General features: G+C 41.0%; 1 protein-coding gene across 1 annotated transcript in view; it reads left to right on the forward strand.

Annotated features, from left to right (window-relative positions):
- Positions 1 to 25,210, forward strand: part of TGFBR3 (transforming growth factor beta receptor 3) — a 125,143-nt gene that overhangs the window by 49,114 nt on the left and 50,819 nt on the right. The window contains exons 3-4 of the mRNA XM_075508386.1: positions 2,246 to 2,430; positions 23,411 to 23,548. Coding sequence (XP_075364501.1) covers positions 2,246 to 2,430; positions 23,411 to 23,548 — 323 coding nt within the window. The remainder of the gene's footprint in view (positions 1 to 2,245; positions 2,431 to 23,410; positions 23,549 to 25,210) is intronic.

Here is a 25,210-nt window from a genome sequence, read left to right on the forward strand (position 1 = left end):
CTGAAAAAGTACTAGCTCTTTCTCCTGAAGAGCTAATACTGAAAATACTGAAGAGCTAATACTGAAAAAAAGAACTCAAAGGTTCTAAAGTATTAGAGGTTCTAAAGGTTTAAAGTATTAAAGGTTCTAAAGTATTAGAACCTTTGCTAAGGAAAGTGCATGTTTTTGTCAGCAGCTCCATTTCTGTCTTGGTCTGAGTCTTGCACCTTGTTCTTCGTGTGTGTGTTATGATAGAAGCATCTTAACAAGTGTCAACTCCATTCTGGTCTGCAAGAAACAATTCAATGAACAAGCACTCCTTGACTCTCAGTTTGTTCTCCAGCCCAAGAAATGCTTGTGGAGTTTAGAAATGCTTTTTGTGCAGGTTGTATAACGCGGTCTGCTGCAGGACTTACACATCAGTGGCTGGGCTAATTGATTAGTAGGTTCTCTGATCTGCACTTGTACATCAGGAAAATGAGACCTCTCTGCTGGTTTGTGTTATTGTTACAAATTCTAAATATTTCTTTATGCCTGTTACAAAAGGCAACTTTTTCATAGTTGTATTGGTTTTTTGTTTTGTTTTTTTTTTTTAACTGAGTATCATTTCTTGGACTGGTCCCGTTTTGTATGTGTATTCTTAAAAAGGAATTTAAAAAAACCCCAAATAAACCTCAAATCCTCCAAGCTGGTGGTCAGTGCTACTACCAAGCTCCTCATCTAGAGAGCAAAAGGTTTGTTTATCCTCTGTACCCCAAGCGCAGGCATGCGTAATTTATGCCTTGAGCATTGCGTTTAACAAATATTCCTGTTCTGTGGGAGCTGGCAGGATACGTACTATGCACCGGTGGGTTTCAGGAACGGCCCCTTGGCAGGACAAGGCACGCATGGCTCGAGGCATTGTGGAAATCTCCCTGTGCTCAAGGGCTTTGCCTTTTCCAGATAAAGTTTGTTTTAAGATGGACTCTCTGACTTCTAAATGGCCAGCTGCTAACTGTATCCTGAGTGAACTGTCCTTTTAACCAGCAAAGTGTAGGTCAGTGCTAATATAATTAAGCATATGTGTACACCAAAGTCAAATGATCTCTAGTGCTACAATAGCTGGATGTAGACTTCACAAAACCAGACAGAGCTCTGCCATTTGATCAGTTGGGATTTTCTTTCATTTTGAACTTTTTTCAAAAGAAGCATTTTACTTCAATTGCTGTTGTACACTATCTGGAAAAATAATCATGCTTCTAGCTTATATTTCTCTTTTATCCCTTGTAGCCTCTGAACTGACCGGTTCGTGTGAGCCGAATTTTCATCTGAGTGACTTTGGTGCAAATTAGGGGTTAAGTCAATTAACGTTCTCCTGTGACCCTCTGAATCAAAAGTATGCTGTATCTATTACTGTCAGGGGCTGTTTTGAGCCATTTTGGAAAAGCAGAGCTGCTTTTCGTAAATATTTGTCTTGCTTTAGTTTCCTGAGATATAGTTTAAATGTAAACTGCTCCGTATGTTTCAGCTTTTGTGCTATCCTGCTATATCACATCACACTGTCTCACGTACTATATAAGAGTATGGCACTACATCATGCTGTGGTGATTATTTGAAAGGGCGTACACTCTGTTTTGGACTAGATATCTGTTATCAGTGTAGATAATTGCTGTCAGACACAAAGTAGACTCAGTAAACAAACATTTCATTTTATCATGTGACAGATGCCTGCTGCTTTGTACAATGTATTTGAACGACATTCACTATAAATCAGCACTGCTTCAAAAGCAACAAATCCAACTCACCCAAATCCTTCCTGATGTAATTACTTTATACTAGAGATTAACTTTTCATTGTTATATATACATGATTGCATTTTTCAATGTTTGGAGATAACAATGTTTGACATGAATAATTCACATCCAAGATGAACCAATTCCTCCTACCACTGTCACTGCTTTGTTTTTTCTCCTTTGGGGTTTTTTTTGGCTTTGTTTTCTCTCTTATTCTTGGTTTCCTCCCTGGTAAAGACAAGACTACCTTCAATTTTGGAATTCATACTTTAAATTTAGACTTTCAGAGAGAAATGAACCAATGACTTTAGCATATTCAGGAGAACTTAAAAGGGCAATGGAAAGAAATGTCTTCATTTTGTGGATAATGAACATGAAGCCTCTGCTTGTGTTCCCATGGGTTTTGTGACCAAAAGGATGATCATTAATTGACAGCTGTAATCTTTGTGTTGCGCTTTTCTCCAACTGATGTGCATCTGTGTCTTCCTCTGCAGGTCCTGTGCCTAGGAGTGAATGTGTCTTATCGCCTGTTAACAACTCGCACCCAGTCCATGCCTTATTGGAGAGTTTTACAGTCTTATCTGGCTGTGCAAGCCGAGGCACAACAGGCCTGCCACAAGAGGTGCACGTCCTCAATCTCAGAAATCCCGAGGAGGGTCTTGGCCATCATGAGAGAGAGGTAAAGGGGAAATTACTTTTTGTCCACATCCCTGGCTGCAAGTGTGTCTGCAAATGGGATTGTTCTACATTGATTTGCTGAATAAAGTTATTTCTGAATTGTGACCAGAAGGACTACAAAGCAGCACGCTCAATTTGTGTGGATACTGTCCACCTATGCTTTGCGTGTCATATGAATAAAAAACTGCTTCCATACTCGGCCACTCTCTCCATCACCTTTCACAACCATGAAGTATACTTAAAAAAGGTGGTGAGGTGGGCAAAGGAAATAAGAAACAGATTGAGATCTACAAGAGGCCTTTACAGAATTAGCTGTCTTCAAAAGCAGGTCATTTACCTAAATGTGTTGTAAATTAACATGAATACCTTTGGATCCCTGCCATGACCGCTATAAACAAATATTTAAGTTCAGATTCTTTTACCCCTGTAATACATCCTTAATGCTTCACTGAGAGGGGACTGCCATACAGAAAGCAAGGGTTGCTGACTATGGTAGTACTTAAGTACAATCCAATTACTTATTTATGTATGTTGCACTCGGAGGGACTTTAGCTACTCTGAAAGCAACAGCACAAGAAGAAAATTTTTGATGTTAAGTTGTGCAGTACTGTTGTTTACTCTCAAAACACATCAAAACAGAGTGCCGAAGTGAAAAGAAAACATTGCATGCCGTGACAGCTGAGCTTCTTAGTTCATGTTCTTACAGTATTACAGACACAAATCCATGCTGCTGGGTCCTGCAAGAGCAACGCGCATCTACACAATTAGCAGAATTTGTAATGAGAGAACAAAGATGATGATCTAGCGGGCAGAAGCTTAGAAAAAGAGGGTCTAAATCTGTGCTGAAAGAACTTTTAAGTGGAGTCTTTTATAGTGATTTGAATAAAGGCAGATACTCTTGGCCATAATCAAAGTCTTTCCACTGACTTCAATAGCAGCCTTGTTGGGTTTGTGGTGTGTTCAGCTCAATGTGTATTGTATGCATCCATGAAACTTCATCTGTTGTGTTCATTTTCAGTATATACGCTGTCTGAAATGTCTAGTGTATGATGAAAAAGTTATTTACTATTTTTTCAGTAGGCAACTCATTGGCTGCCCTTAATGAAAAATGTCAGGTCTTCTTCAGTTCAACTGTCATGAAATGAATAGAAAAATGACACTTGGGGGGGTGGGGGGGGAGCTGGGAATAAGCAACAGAGATTTTTATATTTGTTTTGATTTGGTGTTGTTTTTTTTTTTTAAAGCCTTTCTTAATTCACCAGGCACTGGGTTAACAGCCTGATGAGTGTACTGTGAATGCCTGGAAAAAGTGTAGGTACAATCAGTTGTCTGGGCATGAAAACTGAATTGTAGTTGGAATCTGTATTCTTCCCTTTTTTTTTTTTTTTTTTTGTAATATAGTTTTTTATGAAAACTAAACAGCCTTATGGGATTCTGCTATGTATTTGTCAGTGCCTCTCTCATCACTCAGGAACCTTTAAATCCATTGGCAAGTCATAGACAAATTTGGTATGAAGGGTAGATCTCCCAAGGTAATCATAAATTTTGTTGAAAATGGGCAGAAGAGTGCCCTTGCTGTGGGGGACTGATGGTATAGTGGGAACTTGTAACTTCTTAGCTACTGAAGGGTGCCCGGGATGAAGCAGGCTACAGCTGGAGCTTGTACCTCCCAAGAGACCAGAATGGATCAACTGCAAAGCACGCATTTGCATAAAACCGAATTTCCCTCTGGTTTGAAGATCCCAGCGCTACTTGCGTAACAGTGCAGTTTCTGCAGTTGTGTGCACCGCAATGGGAGCTAGTCACGCACGCACAGGGTTGCAGGCTGTGCCACTACTACCTAATCATCTTGACAGAACGATAGAAGATTTAAATATTTGGCTTTGAATAAAAATAGTTGCTGTCTAGCAGAAAGAGGCTGCTTGTGCCTCCTCTAACATGCTTATGGTGAGAAAGCAGTTTGCCCCAAGCTGTCTTTTCTGTGTACTTCTGCGGTGTACCAAAGTGTAGGGCACAGAATATGTTTCACAATTTGTAGCCTTTAGCCTCTTTCTCCCATCTCCCAACCAGTTTGCAGTCACAGCCCTTGGAGATGGCTGCTCTGAAAATGCACAGGAAGCTGGAGCAAGGCTTGCTGGCGACAGTGTTGAGCAAAAGAGTGTAAACAACTTGGAAGGATAGGGTTTTACTTACAGGATCAGACTCGGAAAACAAAGCAGAGCAAATGTTATCTTTTCCATTATTGTAAAAACCAACTCCAAGTGGCCTTTTGTCTTAAAGTAGAATGTACCCATCACTTCAAGTTAAATTAGTTTCATTTACCAGCTGAGGTATTTCCTGTTGCCTGCAAATGCTGATAGCAAAGGTAGAGATCTGTTTGTCATACAATATTTCCAGTATGCTCCAGAATAAAACCCGTGGTTTTGTTTGACAGTACATTAGTTAGATTCAGCAGCATCGAAAGCATGTTTAAAATAAATCATGCATTTGTTCAGAGGTTGGCTGAAGTTCTGATAACATGGAATGCAAGATCTGAAAATCTTTCAGTGAAAGCTTGCTTTGGGGGAGGAGGTTGGGTTTTGTTTTGTTTTTAACCTGCCCTGTGCTAGATGCTGCTAAATTACACATTCCTTACTTGCCGGGAGGAGTGTAAACTTCCCCTAGCAAATTCCTTGGAGGGCTCATGCATTAAACATACTTGTGCAGTTATCCTGGTTCTCATAAATATGCAACATACATGTATGCATTAATTTAACTCACTTTGACACTTGTGTAGAATATACAGACAACAAGCGTTTGCAAATTTAAACATAGGAGGGGTGGCTGATGCGGGGGGAGGGCATGGCAAGGACATACGTTCCTCCTGTAATGTGCAGGCCTTTCTGTAAAGATTAGTAAGGTTTGGGTGCTTTTTCTTCCCTGTAAACTGGGGAAGAAAAAAAAAAAGATGGACTGGAAATGCATGGAATTATGTATTCTGAACAAACTTTGCAAAACTAAATCAGTAATTTAGCACTTCCATGTTAAGGCTGAAATCTGGTAAATATAAGGTCATATCTTGAAATGCTGTAGTCATATCTGTGATCTTCAAGGAATTTTTGTATTTCGTTTTGTTAATCCCTGTTGCGGCGACATCTCATTTATTGAGACTATGAAGACACCTTCTTCAAGTAAGAACCCCAAAAGTTCCAATCTTTTTCAAGTATTTCTTAGAAATGTCTTTTATCACAATTCATATTGGCCATGCTTTATCATAGGAAATAGAATACGGGTGCATGTAATAGCCACAAGTGTTTATATTGAACTTGGCATGAAAAATGCAAGCCCTTCTTGTTTGTTTTATTTGATCAAATATTCCTGGGGAAGTGAGTGCATGTGTGCATTTCTCTGCTGATCTGGGTCTCAGCTGAAAGCCAGGAACTACTGAACTCTTACAATAACTTTCTCTTTGGCTTTGGGTATCTTCACTGCTTCAGTTTCCTGGTTTTTAGAAAGGAGATAGTTGCTTTCTCATGGAGCTGCTTGTTCTGAGAATGAATTGTGTGCGGAGGCACTTGGAAACTCTAGAGATTTGCACCAGAAAAATGTGTATAGAAAAACATAAAAATTATTTTAGGATGAAAGTCACTCCTTAGATAGGTATATTATCAAGTCCTAAATTAAAGGAGGATTCTTTTATTATACCTGTCAGTTGAATTTCCCTGAGCTGCTTCAGGCACGCAGCCACAATTGAAATGGCTAAAGGGGGAGCAGGGGCATATAAAATTAATCTCATGTGAATACTTAGGATTGAGTACATGTGAATACATGCAGTCAGAGTTCCTGGCAATGGATTCACTATTGTTTTCATTGACATCCTCATCCTCAATAGCTTTAAGATGTTGTGCCTGATACAGATGTTTAACATGTGTTATGTGAAATGAACGCAGGAAAATCAAGGACTTGTCTTTATTTTTATAATTGAGTAACACCACTGAGGCTGTAATAATTCGGCAGACTTTTTCCCCACTGTTTAATCAGTGTTACTTGGCAACAATTTCATAATAAGAAATATTTTCCTTTGAGAGCAAACCTGATATTAAAAGGCCTGTTAGTTCCTGTGGAGCAGGCTAATTATAATAGCCAGGTACTTACCAGTGATGTATCTCAGGTTCCTGAGCCGACCCACTTAAAAGTCATAAAATGATGGGCAAAATTATTTGTCTGATATTTAAGTACTTTCTGAAGAGATCCTCTAAGTTGTAAAAATGGGACAGGAAAAGGCTCTGAAACAGTCACCTGGTAATGTATTTCTACATCCTGATCTTTGCAGTGCATCCTGAATTCAGGATAATTCTTCTGTGTCACAATGGTTTTGTATTTTAGGACTATGAAGATTTGGACAATGAGGATGATGAAAACCTGGTTCATTTTGCCTGTTTTTCTACATATTTACTGTATTTCCCAGTGTGTTCATTTTAACTGTTTTCAGAAGTTTAACACCACAACAGCCTTACCCAAGGCTATGTCAGAGAAAAATGTTTTGTTTCGTGCTCAGGCATCCAGAGATCTGGGGACAGCCTTGAGATTCAGCTCTGATAAAGGGGCCACTTTCTGGGTGTGGGTCAGAGCCATGGTCAGAGGGGGCATGGAGGTCTTGTGCCAACAGCAGGCAAGAAGGGAATTCAAGGTTTCTTGTTTGATGGCTGGAGTTAATGAGGTTTTTGTTAACTAGTCGTTCGTTTGATGCCCTTTTGTTTATTTCTTCCTCTAAAAGTGCATTTGTTAAAATACGTTTCCATTTAGTACCCATCAAATGTCCACTTAGGTTGTTTTCTGAGACTTCAGGATCTCAGATATAGTGAAAATAAGGTCAGCTTCCTTTTCCACCGTGGTTTTTAGTGCTGAGCTCCCAGTGTCAGCTTGGCCAGCTGCTCTAAAGCTGACAAGATAGGATAGTTTGAATTTTTGAAGCACCCTGCAGTATGAGCTTAATAATCCAAGTTAAAATAGTTGGATTATTAGCCTATGCAGTCCTAAACTCATACTAAAATAAAAGGCTCAAGAATAAAGAGTTTGTTGCTTCTGTGAGATTAAACTTCGGAGTAAGACTGCGGTCTTCACTGTATTGGATCTGTGCACTGCTGGATCACTTGGCTGTATGAATTTGATGTTTCTGGTGAGCTGACCAGAATATGTGGTGCAGAATTTGGGCTGGGAAATAAAGGACATGTTGCTTGGTTTGCCAAGCTGCATTGCGTCTGCCCTCTGCTCGTTTACTGTGGTACGGTGGGAAGCCTATGCTGCTGCACGTGGGTATGTCTGGTACTTCTGGTAGGCCAAAGTCCTTTGTTTTGAAGAAAAATAGTTGCTGCTCTAGAAGAAGCTTTCAAAGATAAAACAAAGCACCCTGTCTGTGCCTCTCCCAAGGTACAGACCAGTTCTCAACACTGCAAGGGTATTTTGCTGGTTTTGCCTCTCCGCTTTCTGAACCTTTGCTTGGCAGCAGTCGTGGATATCTAACTATGGCAGCAGACTTACAAGTGGCAATGCAAGTATATGCAGGGTTTTCAAACCAGCGGTGGCATGAACTACCTATAGTGAGATGGCTTGAGTGGTGCAGGTGGCTATGTCGCTGCCCAGCCTCTCTGGGGATGAAGAAGAGGAGATGGAAGTAGTGGAGATGCTTAATCTTTCTGGAGATGGAGAAGTCTGAGCTGAGACTTCAGATGAGAGGAGCAGTAACTTGGTGGCAAAGGATCTTGTTCCAAGTGTGAGAAGGTAAACCCTGAAGACTACAATGTGGGAGAGATTTGGTGAAAGTCTGGGCTGAGCTCATCCAGCTTCATGAGTCAGCCAGTGAGAGGGTGTCTTTCAGGAAAGGTTGTCCTTGTCACTTGGGATCTGACGCCCTCAGTCCCACAGCCAGCCGGGTCAGTATCGGCAGCTGACAGACCAGAGTAGTTTGGGAAACGACTTTTGCCGTTTGGGAAGGTGTTTGACTTTGCAGTTTTGGTGTGACACACACACTACACTTTGGTCACGCAGGCTTCCCCAGCTGTCAGGGTGTCGGCGGGGCTGTAGATCTTTCCTGGTCCTACGTTACCAAGAAGCGGTATTTACTTTTGTACTGCACATTTTTGTCGGCCACTGTGGACATTTTAAGATACCGTCTCTAGATCTGGGTGGGTGCGTAATACTCAAGTTTTCCACAACTGTTGTTCAGCTTCAACCTCATATATGCAGGCCAGCTCTCCTGTTACTCTGAGCCCGTCAAGATCAACAAGATCACTTTCACCCTGTTACTGCTTGTTCCTTGATGATTTGTGGCTCACAAAGTCATGCAGAGACAACATTATCAGTCCAACCAGGACCTGCAGAGTGGCAGTGGAAAATGAGTTTGGCCACCTGCAAACCTCTCTGTGAGGCTTAAGGTTGACTGCTGCTTTTTATCACAATCTTCTTTCACGGTGTTTTGCATACCACTTGTGAGAGCGAGGGAAAGGGCCCACATCAGAAGATCGAGAACGGGAAGCCCAGATGAATTACTGCTTCCATCAGTGCTCCGTGCCAGTGAGGTCTCAGAGTCGAGTTGTGAGCGATGCTGCGGCAGACGTACTCCAGGAACACCCTGTATTTGTTGCTTGGAAAGCAGTAGTCCCTCATCGCATGCGTCTCTTGATCCTGGGTATTTTCCAAAGGTTGCCCGCAGCCTGCGGTAGCTCCACTGGCTCACCAGCGTGGTTTTACAGGCCGCTGTTTCTCCCTTCCCCACAGCCCTGTCCAGGCTGCCGGACCCCTGGACTGAATCAGAAGTGAAGCACACGATAGACCTTATAAAGCCTTACAGATACTGACAGTGTGCTTCACAGAAATGGTAATCGTTCAGTGTCTTTCTCAGATGATGCCATGTCTACTGAAAGCTGCAACTCCTATGCAGCTAATACACTAAAACGACACTGATGTCTTAATTGCCTTGATTGATGGACACTGCATTGTCATGTCTTTAAAAGACAAACAAACCAACAGCCACCCTAGCCTCCATTTCTTAAAGAGCCCTCACAACCCTCTTCCCCCTCTTCTCTTCGTTAGCACTTTGAAGCATCTGCGCTTGCATAAAATCCAGCCTTTTTTAATGTGGCTTTTTCATCTTGTTTGCTCTGGACTGCAGTCTTTGTGGGTTGTTTTCAGCCAGCTCAGGATTTGCTGGTCATTGGATTTGGCAATCGTTTCAAGTTCTGCCCACTAGAACTGCCAGAGGAAGTCATGTGTCAGCCAGAGGAGCCTGCTTGTGCAGAGCCCGCTGTCCTGCAGGAGCGTGGCTTGATGCATGTCTACCGTTAAAGAGGCAGCAGTGGCTTCTCATGACTTGGAAAGTGCTGTGCAAACCCTCGGTATTTTCTGTTTTTAGAAACGGGACTGTTCGCTGTGTGCAGGAGGCGAGACCTGCTCTCAGTTTCAGAGCGCCACGTGGCACAGTGTCTGAAGCCGTGCCAAGGCCCACCACAGAAGGCTAAAGGGTTCAAAAGGAAAAATGTCAGAATGACTTTTCTGATGGCTCAAATTTTTCGGTTTTGCTGACTGCTATTTAAAAGGACCTGTTGGAAGCTGAAAATTGAAGTCTCTTGTTTTCCTCTACTGCGAGTGCCCGCAGATACCGATGTGCTGTTGCAGGATTGTAGAGGGAAATGAGGCTGCTGCTGCTGTCTTTACTAGATGGACTCTTCTTCCTCCCTCTCTGTCTGTCACGTGTGTGTAAGCACGCTGTGCACATGCGCTCACACGTTCTTTCAGGCAGATGTATGTGTTTTGATTTTGATCATAAACTGTGATTCACATTCTTGGTCTCCAGTTCCCTCCTCCAAGCTTCTATCTGACATGCCTTGGAGTATTTATAAATTACTGCTTTGTCTATAGTTACTTTCCCCAGGAAAAGATAATTAAGAAAGTGATGACATTTGCAGGAGTCCGTTTATATCACAAACTCAGTGGGTAGGTTCCAGTCTAGCTTTGGGCTCGTGTGTGTGTGTGTGTGAGATGTTGGAGCAACACTTGTCATGAGTGGTCCTGTTTATGTTGTTCTCTGGAGTGTCTGTTTGAACCAAAAGCTGGAATTAATGAAGTTGTTCTCCTCCAACCTCCCAGCATCAGGGAAGATTTCCAACATAAATTGTGTGGAGCTTGCTGTGCCTGACAGCCATGCTCCTGTATCAGCTGAAAAAGTAAAACCTTGCAGTGGCAAGATATGAGAAGAGGAGCAAATGTTTTAAATGAGGGGGTTTTTATGCAGATCATGCTTTTGATAACACTTATAATGTACTCAAGTTTGTGTTTCTCTAGAAGAGTCTCTTATTTTCCCTGTGAAATATAAACAGAGTAGTTCTACAGTAGTAAAACTTGTCATTTAAAGGAGAAGATGCAAAAATAGCACCACCGTGAGGTACAAACATCTGAAACTTAAATTGCTTGAAAAAATTTGAAGGCATTATAGGTAATTTATAGCTGATAGTGTCTCTTTAACAATTGCCATGGCAACTTATAATACAGAAATATTTTTATTATGATTGGAGCTTATGCCATATGTGATAAACATGGTGGTGGCAGTAGTTAGTGTCTCTAGATGAGGGGTAATATTTGGTGATGACGGAATCTCATCAGGAAGGGAAAAGTATTAAAATCTGTCACCTTTCTGGAGATAACCAGCATTCTCTAACCCTGAAGACTGGTTGAAGTCTGGCTCACTCTTCTGTCATCACCCAAGGAAGCAGAGTCTTCATTTCTTCTGAGTGGACATGATCTGCTAGTGCATGCAAATACGTAAGTGAAGTTTTGAGGCCTGTTGGAAAATGTGATTCTGTATGACACTAGTTTTGCAGAGAAGCACAAGCGGCACTTGCTTTGTAGATATCTCTTCAGAAGTGACCATTGGAGCATGCCTTCATTCCCCCACTAATTTGGTTTCAAGTGATACTTGCAATGAGGTAAATTGGACACTGAAAATGCACCTGAAGCTATAAGGAAAAATATTGCATGCAAGGAGCAGCAGTCCATTCTTACACCGTTAGCTGGAAAGCAAGCCAGTATTTTCTTCAGTAAATCTGTTTTCAAGCAAGAATCAGCAAGACAATGCAGATAAGATGCAGATGGAATGGCATCATTGTGCAAGAAGATACTTGCATGACAACCTCAGTAATGTCTTCTGGAGGATTTTGTCAGTTTTCATGGCTTTGATTCTGCAAGTGTATACAGATGTGAGTAGTCTTACTTATATGGGTAGGCCTGATTAAATAGAAAATTTGATTCCTTAGGGGTTTGGTGGTTTTGGGTTTTTTCCATGTAGTCAGTATCATAAATTCAGTCTTTGAAATATTCCCAAAATACTGTTTTGTTTGTACAGAGAGTAAAAGTTCTGATTATTTTTTCAAGTTTGAAAATACAAAAAATTTGGGAAGAATGAAGACCTGCCCCAGGTGACTAGAGAGACAATGTATTGGTTACAGTTCCTTTTAATCTTCTGAAAGCAGTTTCCTTTGTATTTAATTTCTAATACCATTTGTGAGCATATGTATTACAGACACGCACTTGCACCAACTCTTACTCAGGCTGGTGTGTTACTGACAATAAAGTAAACAAAGCTGTTTCCTAAATCTGGTGCTGCTGCTTAGGTTTTCAGTTTTTATGACTCATGCACACACGCTGTTCTTTACCCTGGCTTGGAAAGCAAGAATTTAGTTTTACATGTCCAATAAAAATGTGAACGCCACATTTTACACTTCCCGATGTGACTGCGCCTCTCTAAAAGACACCTGTAGAATGATGTTTCTTTTTTCCAGTCATCTGGATCTATGTGTGGTCTGGTTGCAAAACCTCTGAGGAGCAAATTGTTTTATATGTGGGGGCTTTCAAATGGCATAACCCTTTGTCCTGCAGTCTTTCCATTGTGTATTTCATGTTTGTTTGTAATCTTTTCTTGCTTTGTGAAGCCTCATTGTCTCAGCCTTTTCCCCTTCCCCACCTGCAGCTTTTGAAACAGTGGAAAGTAGGGTATTCATCTGTTCAGGATTTACCCTGAGATTTGGAAATTCTGTATTCAGATTCCAGTTTTGCCATGATGTTCTTATGAAGCCGTGTGCTATGTTACATCTGCATGGTGTTTTGCAGTTGAGATGAACTGTGAACTTGCTGTGTCTACCGTCAGAGCCTGGTAGAGATGAGATAGTGCTAACACTGATCTCTGAACCCACAGTTAGTATCGTACTGAGCTGTGACTAACGAGACCTGTTGAGAGGCAAGGTGTATCAATGCTGTAGTGGTACATTAATGCAGCTATGTAATTTCTGGTTGGGTGGCTAGCACCTATCTAACTTGCTGAAAATACAGGCAACGGAAACTTGTGTTTACCTGGAAAAGCCTGTATAGATTTGCTCAGAATGCCCCAAATGCATCTAAGGAAAATGGTCCTGGCAGAAGTTTGTCATCTGTCTTTTATCTGTCAGTTTAAGAAGCATTTTCTTTGGGACAGGAGCTGCTTTTTAGTATGTACTCATATATCCTCCAATATAGTAGGGATTCCCCCCCTCCCACCTTTGTTTTTTCACGGCACTGGGCACTATATTACACAACTATCTGGTAATAGTTTAGGGATGGGAGAAGAGAAGAGGAGTATAAAATTAAACTTACTTTGCAGCCCAGCTGATTCACCAAAGAGAAGCTTAGATCTGCAATATATGTACAAGTAAGTGCAGAATAGAATATTGTCTGGGAAAATGTTTCCTTTTCACATGAGTCTTCTACCTTAATTGTTAAAGTAAAACTTAGTCTGATGTGATACAGTTTTGTGAACAGGCCACTTAACAACAGTAGGGGAGATGATGCTGTACTTGCAGCTTACAGGAATGGATCCTGTGCCCTTAAACAGATCTAAAGCCAACAAGAAATTTTCCCACAAAATGTATAAAAGGAGGACTTTCCCCTTAGGATTCATTATACGGCATGTGAACAGTATTGACATCTACTGATTTATGCAAAGCTGAGCGAAACATCGTGTTTTTAGGTCTCAAGTGCTGGGAAGCCTGACTGCTTTGTGGAAGTGCAGATGGCACAAATGGTTTCACTTAATCTTTGGGAGCCTGAGTGTCTAGTTCGGGTCACAGGAGGAATGGGCGAAGTGGTCCCAGCCTTGCACTGCTGGGCGCAGGCTTTCCATTGCACGAACTGCGGAGCCTCGCAGGGCTGGTCGCTGTGGGCAGCCCTTGCTCTGCAGGTGCCCAAAGTGGGGATAGCATGTGAAGATTAGATTTGGTTGGCAGAGCTGAGCAGAGATGCTTGTGCAGAGGCGGTCTGTCTTTGTTGCAGCCAGAAGTTTTTGAAAAATCTTATTTTTCAGGAGAACTCTGGTTCTCCAAACTATATAATGCATGAGATAACACTGAAGACGTAAAAAACGGATTGAAATATATATGCACAGGGAAAGCTGGATCTTGTATTATTCAGGTAAATGAAGCTAAAAGTAGGCAGTTTACACGCAAGTATGATTTCTGTGTAAAATTTATCAGTAAACTCTTTGGGTTATGCTTTTAAGATCATGGTCACAGAAGTAGCTCTATTGGTGTAAGTATGACATGCTAATACAGTTATTACCCTTTGTGTTCTGAAATAGCTCTCCTTATATAAAGCCTCAAGTTTTTTCACTTTTATTATTCTCGCACTGTGAAAGTAATACCACTTTGTAGTGCAAATAGGACTTCAATAACTGTCCTGCCCATTTGCCAAGTTATTTGTATCAGGAATAGCTTTGGTCCTAATTTTTTTATTACCTAGGTATTTGCATAAATGATTAGCATCTAACATAACGTGATCGCATTTGGCAGCTCCAGCTTAAAATAACAACTTTGGAACGCTAGAAGTTAACTGGCTACGTTTTCGTCTGAAGATAAATTATATGACTGAGCTGTGGGCAGAAATGGTCCAACATTTTCATGAAGTTAGAAGCACTATTTTGTAACGTCTCCTTGTGTCAGAACTTTCTGACGCTGTGTGAGCTGTGGTGCTTTCTGAACGGGCACTTCAGTCACTGCGTTTCCAGTAAAAACTTACCAGCATGGTTTCCTACTCTTACACTTTTGAGCAGAAAGTATCACTGATGCAGTAAAACATCAGTTATGAACCAGATACAAACGATAGTGCTGCCAGGTACTGAGCACTATGTTTAGTGCCATACAGCATGCCACTGTACTATACTGTACTCATCTTACACATGATGTATTTGATAATGGTATATTTTGCTAAATTTTACTTGTAATTTGCTTTTTTAGTCTGTTGTCTACAGCAGCTGAATTACGAATCCATATGAGGAGATCTAAACGTGGTGTAATTCCATCCTGTTACACAGATCCTCAGCTTGGCCATTTAATGTTTAGGGCTAGAAAGGTACCAGAGCTTAGACTGGAGGGAGAACTACAGATAATATTTGAATATGCTGCGAGCTCTTAGGCTTTTGGTCTAATGGACTCTCTTTCATCAGGCTGTCAGATACAACTACTCTGTCAGTGGATGGACAGGTTAGTTTTCGAGCTCTTTCTGAGGGTAAACCTTAGATCTTTATTAAAGACAGTATGTCCACTAGAGTACATTGTTTTGCTCTGAGCGTAACAGGTGCCAAATGCAGGGGTGATGCTCCCTCCTCACTGAGGGTGAAGGGAGCTGTGCTTGGTTCTGCCCTTGAACACATGCATCGAGGCTGCCATTTCTCCTCTGAATCATTAATTATGCGTCTCCATGTTGAAGTGGCCTTCTGGGAACATCATGCATATTTCAGAATAGTTTGTTAGTGCATGTTGGCACGCATATGTGGTGCAGGACTTGAATGTCTTGATTTGCAAGCTCTTTGGGGAGGGAACTGTCTGTATCTAGCACAGCGCACCCTGACCTTTAGCCCCTGTTGCAGGACAAATAGGAAAAAAAAAAAAAAAGGGAGATTTCAAACACCTTTCAGTCAAAGGTTTCTGACAGTACTTCTTAATGAAGAGCATGCAATGGGCTGTAGATCGTAGTTGGTTAGTCTTTATCAACCTTTCTGTTCTCTTGCCTTCTTCTCGATGGAGCCCAGTTTTCCAGTCTGGGTGGTAGACCATAAGGGTCAGCAGATTGTGCAATAGTATTCTTTTTTTATAAGGTAACGTATGGGAGCACATCAGTCTCTGGCTTAATGCTAGTAGCTTCAGTGGAATTATGCCAGGGGTGAATCTTTCCCATGATTTTTACAGTTGAGCTATAACTGTTTAGTTCATCTGATTCTCTCTGTAGAGTGTTGGTGAGGAGGTCCAGGCAATGCCAGTCCCATTTGCAACCATATATTTAGGATAAAATAAGCAAAAGGTCGATTTTTAGAATTAGAGTGTTACCTGAGCCTTGGAAATAAACTTCAGTCCTCCACACACCTGGTAAATGCTACCACAGCTGCCAGGCACTCAGACCTGTTCCCTGAGGACTGAGTGAAAGAAAGAAAAGGGCTTTCCCTCCCCACGTGTGCCTGGTGCATCGCAGCCCCCCTGCTCTCTGCCGCAAGGGCAGGGCCCTGCCCCAGCAGCATCCTTTGGTGCTGGCTTGGCAGAGAGCAGAAGGCATGGTGCGTCGCTGGCAAGGGCTGCGAGGGTGGCATAGCTTCAAGTTCTGCAGGAGAAAAAGTAGCTGTGTGTGGGTATGAGTGCTTGTTTTTAATGGCATTGCAGTTTTCCTGGAGATATTTATTTCTCTGATGCTGTTCTGAAGATCTTCTGTCTCATCGCTGGGGTGAGTTTTCAAAAAAATAGGTGCTTGCCCTGTACGAATAAGAGTCTGCGTTGGAGAACCTTCCCAGAAGGGAAGCGGTGGGGTCTCATGTGCTTATAGGAACTTGCTTATACAATCATTTGATTTAAGAGTGCAAATATGTAACCCTTGGAGTAAAATTACCTTCAAGCAGTAACACCATGTGAACATATTTTGCATTTCTTGGAAAAATCAGCAAACTCTCTCTTGGAAACTGTTGGCTCCTGAAAGCTGGACATTGCAATCTACTATAGCTGGCTTGGTATCAAATCTGTAACACAATATTCGATGAGCATAGCAAAGATACGAGGAAAAAAAAAAGTGTTCCATTTTGAACTTGCAGTCCCTGCCTAAAGAATACACTTTTTCTTTACTTTCATCTTAAAAAGAAAAAAAATGGCCTGGAGATCCTTCCCAAAGCAATTAGCAATTGATAAATACTTTTGAAAAGTGGTGCAGTACTAGATCCGACCACTTGAGGTGGATTCATGTGTTAATCCTTGACTGAGTTCTTTTATAGCCAATGTATTGACATTATATTTTTAAAGTGAAATTCAGTAGAAATTCTAAACCTCTTATATTGGCTAATATACACTAATGAACTGTAAAGGTAAGTTTCTTCATTTTAGTTCCTTTGACTGTTGCAATACCAGAACAATTTATGTCCTATAAATATTACATTGACAAAAGAATGAAAACACTTATAGAGGGCAGTGATAGGTATACATTTTCAAATTTGTGTTCTAAATTTTGCCTGCTTTGTACTAATTAACTTATTCTTTGCAGCTGAGTTATGAGTTAAGATGTCATAAATCCATCTTTAGTGCATTACTTGTAAGTCAGAAAATGTGTTTATATGATCTGAGAGTTAAAATTCATTTTTCTCTTCTCTTTAGAGAACAGCTGTCCTAGCCTGGGCAGTGTAATTCAATACAACACAGTGTATTTTGTCCTGGTTTATTAGCACAAATTTGTAATGGCTGTTTTGGAAAATGTGCTATGAATTTATCTAGAGGCCTTTACACTGGAATAGTTAATTCAGCCTTACAAATCCTTGGCACTTGACTTTCATCTTTTTAGAACAAAACACAGACTCTGTGATTTGATGCCTTGAAGTCAGCAAAACAAAATGGTACTTTAACAGCAGTGTATTACTTTGATCAGTTTTCAGCATTTGTGCCCTTGCCTTTCACGTAGTACAAATTGCTTTACCAGAGTAACGGGGCAGGAGCCCATAGACTGTTTTTGTAGTTGGTTTCTGTGGTGATACTCAGCCTTCCATGAAACTGTGATCTCCAGGGACAGAGAAGCCTCTGCAGCTGCCGTAACCTCGCTGCTGCTAGAGACCTTAAAGGAACTCTTTGCAGACTCTGCAGACGATAGTGACCAGCATGAATTCAGGCAAATACAGCTGGCTAAGTAATGCCAGCATAAGAGTGATAGACATGGCACCTGTGAAATGTGGTATCTTTTCAAAGTCTTTATTTTATTTTACTTTTTTGCAGTTTTTATAACATATATTGAAAAATGCGTTCTAGCAAAAATGACAGAACTTCTCTGTGGTTCATGTCCTAGTCGCAGTTATATGCTTTGTTGTTGGTACGCTTTTTAAAAATGAATTTGTAGGTTTTGTTGTAAGATTTTTAGAATAGCTTTAATCTTTAGTTTTCATCTATGACCAAGTTGTCGTATTCCTCACAAGTTATTCACGTATTATTTGGAGGAGCGTGTGCCAAAGGAGGCCGCGAAGGGCAGACGCGAGTCTGGAAGAGGAGCTTGCTCTGACAAACAGCTGCTGAAGCTGAGCCTTGCCGAGAGGACCGTGGCTGAGAGATGTCCAGAAGGTCTGCCCTAACTATTGATTGCACAATGAAAATGCTGGCTACACGACAGCTCGAGGATCAAATGAGCCCTTCACTGGGAGTGAGGGATATGTTGGACCACATTGACTTACTTTCCTGCACTGCTGTCTGCTTGGTTAATGTGCTGTCCCTTAACATGTTTAAAAATAACATGGGCAGAGCAATAGCAGCTGCTTGTTAAATGGACTAGGTGACCTAAAAGTGCTTTAGTTCATTTAAGGATTTTGGTTTAACTTTCTTTTGGTATTGTTTGACCAAACCGCTCGTATTGCTGTCCGAGATGTGGACGACTTTGACTGAGGTAGTATGTTGCTGAGAAGTACAAAATATGTGTATTTTATAAGCTTGTTTGAACCTATAAGAATAGATGGAGAGGATCTCTTTTTAGATATCTCATTTAAAAAAAAAAAAAGCTTATATGGGAGTTTCAGAAAAATAATGAATTTTGCCATAGAGTTCAATGAATTCTGAATTTCACACCATGTCTTCTTATCTAGCTGCACAGTGCAGAACACATGTAGGACTGGTTTCTGATGGGGTTTCTGGGCAACGCTTCATATAAATATTTAATAATATGGATTCTGCCAGTGAAAATACAAAAAGAAAGGGGAATTTTCTAGTTAGCTCTTCTGCTATTAATTTGAAACATTCTGTTGGTGGTTTGAAGTGATCCAGTACCTTTCTATTAATTTGTGGAGTGTTTAGAAGGTGCGATGAACTGTCTAGACATTTGAGAAATGATGTGCCTTGAAGAGCTCACAAGCTAGGATGAGACAGAAAGGTGGCTGGGGGAAGGGGAGCACCACTTAGGATTCAGCCAATATATGGTTTAACTAGAGCCACAGTGGGGCCACGCTGGCAGAAATTTCTTTTTGGTGAGAGATATTGCTGTAGAGAGTAGGGATGAGGATCTCCCACTGCAGTGCTGTGGTCGGAGGCAGCCGTGCCAGAAGTGAGCAGAGGGGCAAGAAGGTGGGAGCACGGATACGACAGCAGAAGGCTTAACAAGGCAGGGCGAGAGAGCCTGACTGTGTCACGCTGGAGATGCTGGTAGTGGTGCTGAAGGTGCTGAAGCTTGGAAGTTGCTCTTATCTCAATGTCATAAGCTCGTAACACCTTAGAGTCCTGTTAAGCCTTTCAATCTCTAAAGCAGGAGTGGAAGAGGCATTTGGGTACCTCTGCTGCGTAGTCAAAGTCCAGGCTCTTACCTGGACGCCACAGTTCAAACCGCTGCCTTCCACACAGAAACACCTCTACCCTTGCTGGTGAGGTGTTTTGACCATGCCTACCTTGGGCTGAAAATACTGTGTGATAGCCCACCGACTGCTGTTACGCAACGTAAAATCCATATGCTTGGCAGCTAGGTTGTTGGCAAAAAGCTCTTTAATGCTAGTAACTCCCCAGCAGTTTGCTTGAAAATCTTTCCAAGGACCAGGAAAAAGTGTCCCATCAGAGATACCACTGTTGTGTATCATCAAGCACAGACGATGATGAGGGCAATCATAAATATTAGGGGGGGGATGAGTCACACTATGAGGAGACTGTTCATTTTGTAAGACTTCTCAGTGGGAACGGTCACATTTAGGCTAGGCTACCCCGCTGCTCCTCAGCAGAGCTAGCTCTGAAGCAAAAACGAATTATGAAAAATATGATGACCAAGATGGTCCTGAGGAGTTGTTGAGCGGCTCTGTGGGTTGGTGTTTTTTTTTTTTTTTTCTAAAAAAAAAACAAACTCGGAAAACCAAGCTGGTGCTGAGGACTCTGTTATGCCAAGAAGTATAGTGACGGAATATGTATGCCAAGGAATATAGTGACAGAGGCTGCTGCAGAAGCATACTCATGTTAACTATATTCTTTCTCAAGTTTAGGACTAGGAATATGAATTCCACATTACGTGTTTTGTTGCTGTCTTACTCATGAGCAAACTGAGGAGTGCGGTATTGCAAAACTACTTTTATTCTGAAAATTTTCACAGGAACACTTAATTTAGTTATGAAAAATGGATTGATTTTGTGTTAAAGTCCTGTAGCTTTTCTTAAGGATCAGTCTGCACTTTTCAGGCACAAATGTAGGAAAGTTCCATTATGTGATATAACTTATCCTGCAATTCCAGCCAAAGGCATGGATAGATATATCACCACTTCTGAATACGGCTCAAACTTTGATTATTTCCATACATGTATGGAAATAATCGTATGTGTGTATATTATATACATATTTAATTTCCAAAGCCTAAAGGAATAGCCACTACAAAATCTGATAGTAGATCCAGTTACAAAGAGTCTCTGATTTTGTCACTAAGGTAGTATGATTGCTCTGTATGCTCTCTCATGCAACCAAACCAACAGGCAGAAATATTCATGAAGTCTAAAACATCTGTCTTGTCTGATAGATGTTGGCTTTGAATAAACTTGTCTGAGATCAGTTGAAACAGAGATACTTCTCCATTTCCTTATTACCCAAAGGACTTGGCCTAGCTATTTCTGAAATGAAGTTTTCAGTGTGTGTTGTATTTCTTGTATACTTTCTGGTTTTAATAAATAGAGAGGGTTTAAATGGCAAAAGTTTTTAAAATTACTAATAGGAGCCTCTTCTTTGCATTGACTTGACATTCTAATAGAAACACAACCAGGGTACAAACCCAAGCTGAGTGCCCCTGTGGGCCAGTGTGAGAGGATTGTTGCTGGTTTTCTATTCTTGGTTATTTAAGTACATAAACCTATATTATAGCTCATTTCATCAATATTTACATTAGTCTTTACTTCCTTCGGGATCAGAAGAAACCAGTTATCATTGGGTGTGAAAATGTGGCTATGGATGCATATGATAAGAGTGGACATGTTTAATATTTACTCCATTTAGTGTAGTAGATTTTTCTCTTTGACACTTTGAAGTTTAGAGAGTTTAAAATTGAATGCACTTTATGCCATTTGGAGCTGAAAAAATATCAGAATAAAATTTGAACTCATACTTGCCAGATCAGGACTGTGAAAGATACAACTACAACTGGGCTACTTTGGTAAACTTAGATTACAGTATTTTTATTGCTTTGTAAGAAAACATAACCCCAGAACAAGGTAATTATATTTAATAGTTTAAATAGCTTATTACTAATTAGCTGTGATTACAGCTGAAAAACCACAAGAATTACTGAAAGCTTTTTAATAGCCATGAATTTAATAGCCGTTCTAAACACCTTTTTCTTTCCACTTTTGCCTCTCCATTTCTAGACAGAACAACAAAGTGGGAGCCTTGTAAAACAAATAATTTTATCTTCTCTCTTATTTTCAGCTAACAATTATTTTGGCTCTATAGCCTGATACTGTAAAGCAGTTTTTATAGCTAAGATCATGACTGTTTAGCATTTGAAGTCTCTGTCATCCTGTTAGCATTCAGAGCGCTAACACCCTGCAGTTTCCTAAAAGGAGGTATCTTATTCCTTTGAGGCAGAAAATGGAGAGAAATGCGGTCCCTGGAAGACGTGGTCATCTGTGCTACTTAATGTTTTCTTTTGGAAATGCATAAATACAACTAGGCCTCCTGCTGCCTTTGGGCCAGCCTTCCTGCAGGCAGAGCTAGCCCTGCCCCGGCTGCTGAAGAGAAGAGGTGCTCGTTCTTTAAAGCAGTTTGGTTTTAGTACAACTACGGAATTATTCTTTTAATATTGGTTTTCCATCAAGTTTTAATCAAGCATAACAAAGATGAAGATATGGGTGTCCTCAGTGCCCCCAGAGGTGTGCTTATGGGGTTTGACATCTTTTCACTGTGGGGACTGGAGACATGTTCATTCAGTGGGTTTTAAGAATCTAGTAGATTCTACATGTAATCCTCTGCTTACTGATTGGCGTGGTAAGTAACACAGCCGGTTGTTTGCCAGCTTTTCCTCATCTCTTACGTAGCAGAAAAAGGTGTCTCTGCTGTCCTCCAGGTGCCAGTCAGACCGAGACCTGGGTCTGACTTTCACTTTGCAGTGATGGTGAACTTTTCACTTTGAGTGGGGAAAAAAAGAAAAAAAAATTTTTAAAAAATCAAGCTAACTTTTTCTTTTGGAAAGATTTTCAACAGTAATGGGTACCTAATATTGAGTTTGGTCTCTAGCTTTCATCTAGTTAGTTTGCCAGATGAATCTGCATTTACTTTAATGGTAAACTAACTGATGCTTACCACTATGTAAGAATAATGCAATAAACCGTATGTAGTGGCTTCCATGTCTCAGATTGCCTTTCAAATTCTCTAGCAGGAGACAAAATTCATTCTGAATTACCTGTATGCTCGTTTCTGTGTGCCACCACTCACATTAGTGGCTGTGTTCATGTTTGCTCCCTCTACACCTTTTCTGGGAAGAGCTGTGATTCTCTGCCAGGGAACCCACCTGCCACCCACTGCTTTGAGACGTCAGCTTGCCTGCTTAGTCTGTGTCATATATCATCTCTTGATTGCACACTAAAGCTTTTTTCCTATAAAGCAGGATGAACTATCAAGCCAAATGCTGACTGCTTAAAAAGCTTATTTAGATAGTGCAAAACCACTGTGATTTCGATTACAAGTTGTTATATGCTAGAAACTGATGGGCTGTTCTCTGTCATGCGTTCGGTTAGAGTTTTGCCCCCCATCGGTCCCTTTCTAGAAGGGCAGCACTGGGATACGAGTTGCTGGGCAGGAGGGGCTTCCAGCGACCACAAACTGGTTGCTTAAAAATCACCTCTAACAGGTTGCCTCACTTTCCTGGGATCATTTTCCCCATGTATCCTTTTAGTCCCTGAAGAGAGGCATTTTCTTTCCCTAGTGTGTGTTAAAATTTCTGTTGGAATTCCTTCCATAAACTGGTGTAGTGCTCGCTTGTGTTTCTGGTTTGTTCCTTCTGGTTTTTGTTTGTGTAGTTGTATTTGTTTTGCAGGTTAGATTTATGCCCTAATAGCATCAGCAGATGAGGTTTGTACTCTAAGCCAGCTTTGTAGGTTACCATCTAGAAACCAGAAATCGGGGTTTGCTTTGCAATTCTTTTTATCTCCTTGTTCTCCAACTCTCAGCTTAGTGGTTTGACCTTTTGCATAAGCTATTTTTCATCAGTGTTTGCCAAGGCTTTCTTAAACACTTCAGCAGTGCTTTGCAAGCATAGAGCACAAATGTTAACTATTTCATTCTTTATATTATCTGTGCTCTGTTGACTGATTTTTTTGGAAGTAGATTAGTCTATAATCTTGGGTCAAGAGGTCTGAAAGCTGGAAGCCATAATATATATAAAAATGACCTTTGATTCATTGTTTCAAATTCCACTTTTGTTTTGAAACTTATAAGGAAGTATTCATGTATGTCTGTGTTTTTCTGTAGGTCACGTTACATTTGAATCCAATTTCATCAGTGCATATTCACCAGAAGCCTCTGGTGTTTCTTCTCAACTCTCCTTTGCCTCTGGTCTGGAAGCTAAAAACAGAAAGACTGGCACCTGGAATCCAAAGAGTTTTCTTTGTAAGTATACACAGTCCTCTGGCCTGCTCTATATCATAGCTACTTGTCGCACAAGACATAGAGTTAACGGCATTCATTTGGAAAGTTTTTAAACATATATTAAAAAAAACAAGTTAACAGGAGGTCAAGTTTCAGTGTAGGGCTCTGGGGAACAGTTAGGTGGCAGGGCAAAGCAGTTTGGAAAAAGTACCCAATTACTGGTTATGTGAATTCAAGGAAAAGAAACCAAAATTGCTTTTTCAGAATCTGCATAACGTGTAGTTACTAACACTAGCAGTCATTCCAGTTCAAAAAGCTGTGAGGGTATAACAGATTGCCAGTCCTGATTAGAAGTTTAATAGTACCACAATGCAAAAAAACCTCAAAGCAATGGGAAATACTATGGGTGGATGCTAGTTGTGTGGTCTGTGATCAAAACAAAAATTTGTATCTATTGAGCTCAATATGTACAATTACGGTTTATGTCTCTAATGAAGCTTGGCCTATTGAAATGACTGAGCTAAGCCCAGAATGAAGTAATTTTTATTTCTCAGAAAGACTGGAGCACTGCTTATAATGTAGGATCCAAATATTACCTAGTATTTGTAAATCATGTCCTTACAGTTTGCCAGGACATTCAAGTTTGCTATTTGTAGTGAAACAGACAAGTTGTTTGGATTAAATTTTTAATGCGTGACATCATGTCTAATCATGAGTCGTCTTTATTAAAGTTGCAGCTTTTACTATATTCAACTCTAATGGCAGAACTAAACTTGTTTATTTTTAGCTGTATCCTTATAGGGTTTAATTTTGCTCCTCCAGCACAGCTGACAGTGGTAGGGCAGGACTGCTTCTGCAGTACCAGATGGGAACTTAATGGGTGTCACTGTGCCTCAGCAGGAGGGGAAGATGGACAGTGCTGCAGCGTTAGCACACTGGGAAGGGACACTGCTCTCTCAGTTGACCCGATATGGTGGTGACACCATTAAGTGCACCACGAGTCCCATCACTTGCTGGACACCAAAAGTTTTCTAGGGTTGTTTTTCTTTTTCCTGTCATCAGGGTACAAGAGTAGGAGTGCCCTTGATATTTTGAACTTTGAGGAACTCCATCCTGTTTCCAGCGCAATGTGTTACTGACTGGTGCAAAGAACATGGGCTTGTTTGTATTCTAAGGTATTCACAATCTCACGTTTTCACATTACTGTGTTAGAGACTCTTAACTGTTATCTTCTTGTTGACCATTCCTGGTATATGTCCTTACTGCAACCAGTACAGTTCAGGTCTGCTCAGAAAATGACTGAGGAACAAGATGATGAACAACAGTATGATGAGGTTCCTCACTCCTCTCCTGGCCAAAAGAAACAGCACCTTTCATCAGTTAATCGAGTCTTGGACCTGCTTTCAGTTTAGTTTTGATCTCCTCCTACAATTACTACATCATCACTCCCATTCCATATCAGCAAGTTTGTGTTCAGCTATCTCTTCCCTTCTCTTCCTCCTCCTCCTCCAGGCTTTTCCCTCTCCCCTTGCCTTGCCTCTGGGAGCAGAGAGGTGCTCTGCTGAGAGCCATCCATTTCCGCTCAGCAGACTGCGCTGGTGTTCAGACTGCGATCATTCTGGGCTTGCTTGGTTTGGCTTCAGCCGGCTGCATTAAGGCATAGGAACAATAGGAATGTGCCTA

The sequence above is a fragment of the Mycteria americana genome, chromosome 7 (assembly GCF_035582795.1).
Source record: "Mycteria americana isolate JAX WOST 10 ecotype Jacksonville Zoo and Gardens chromosome 7, USCA_MyAme_1.0, whole genome shotgun sequence".
NCBI lineage: Eukaryota > Metazoa > Chordata > Aves > Ciconiiformes > Ciconiidae > Mycteria > Mycteria americana.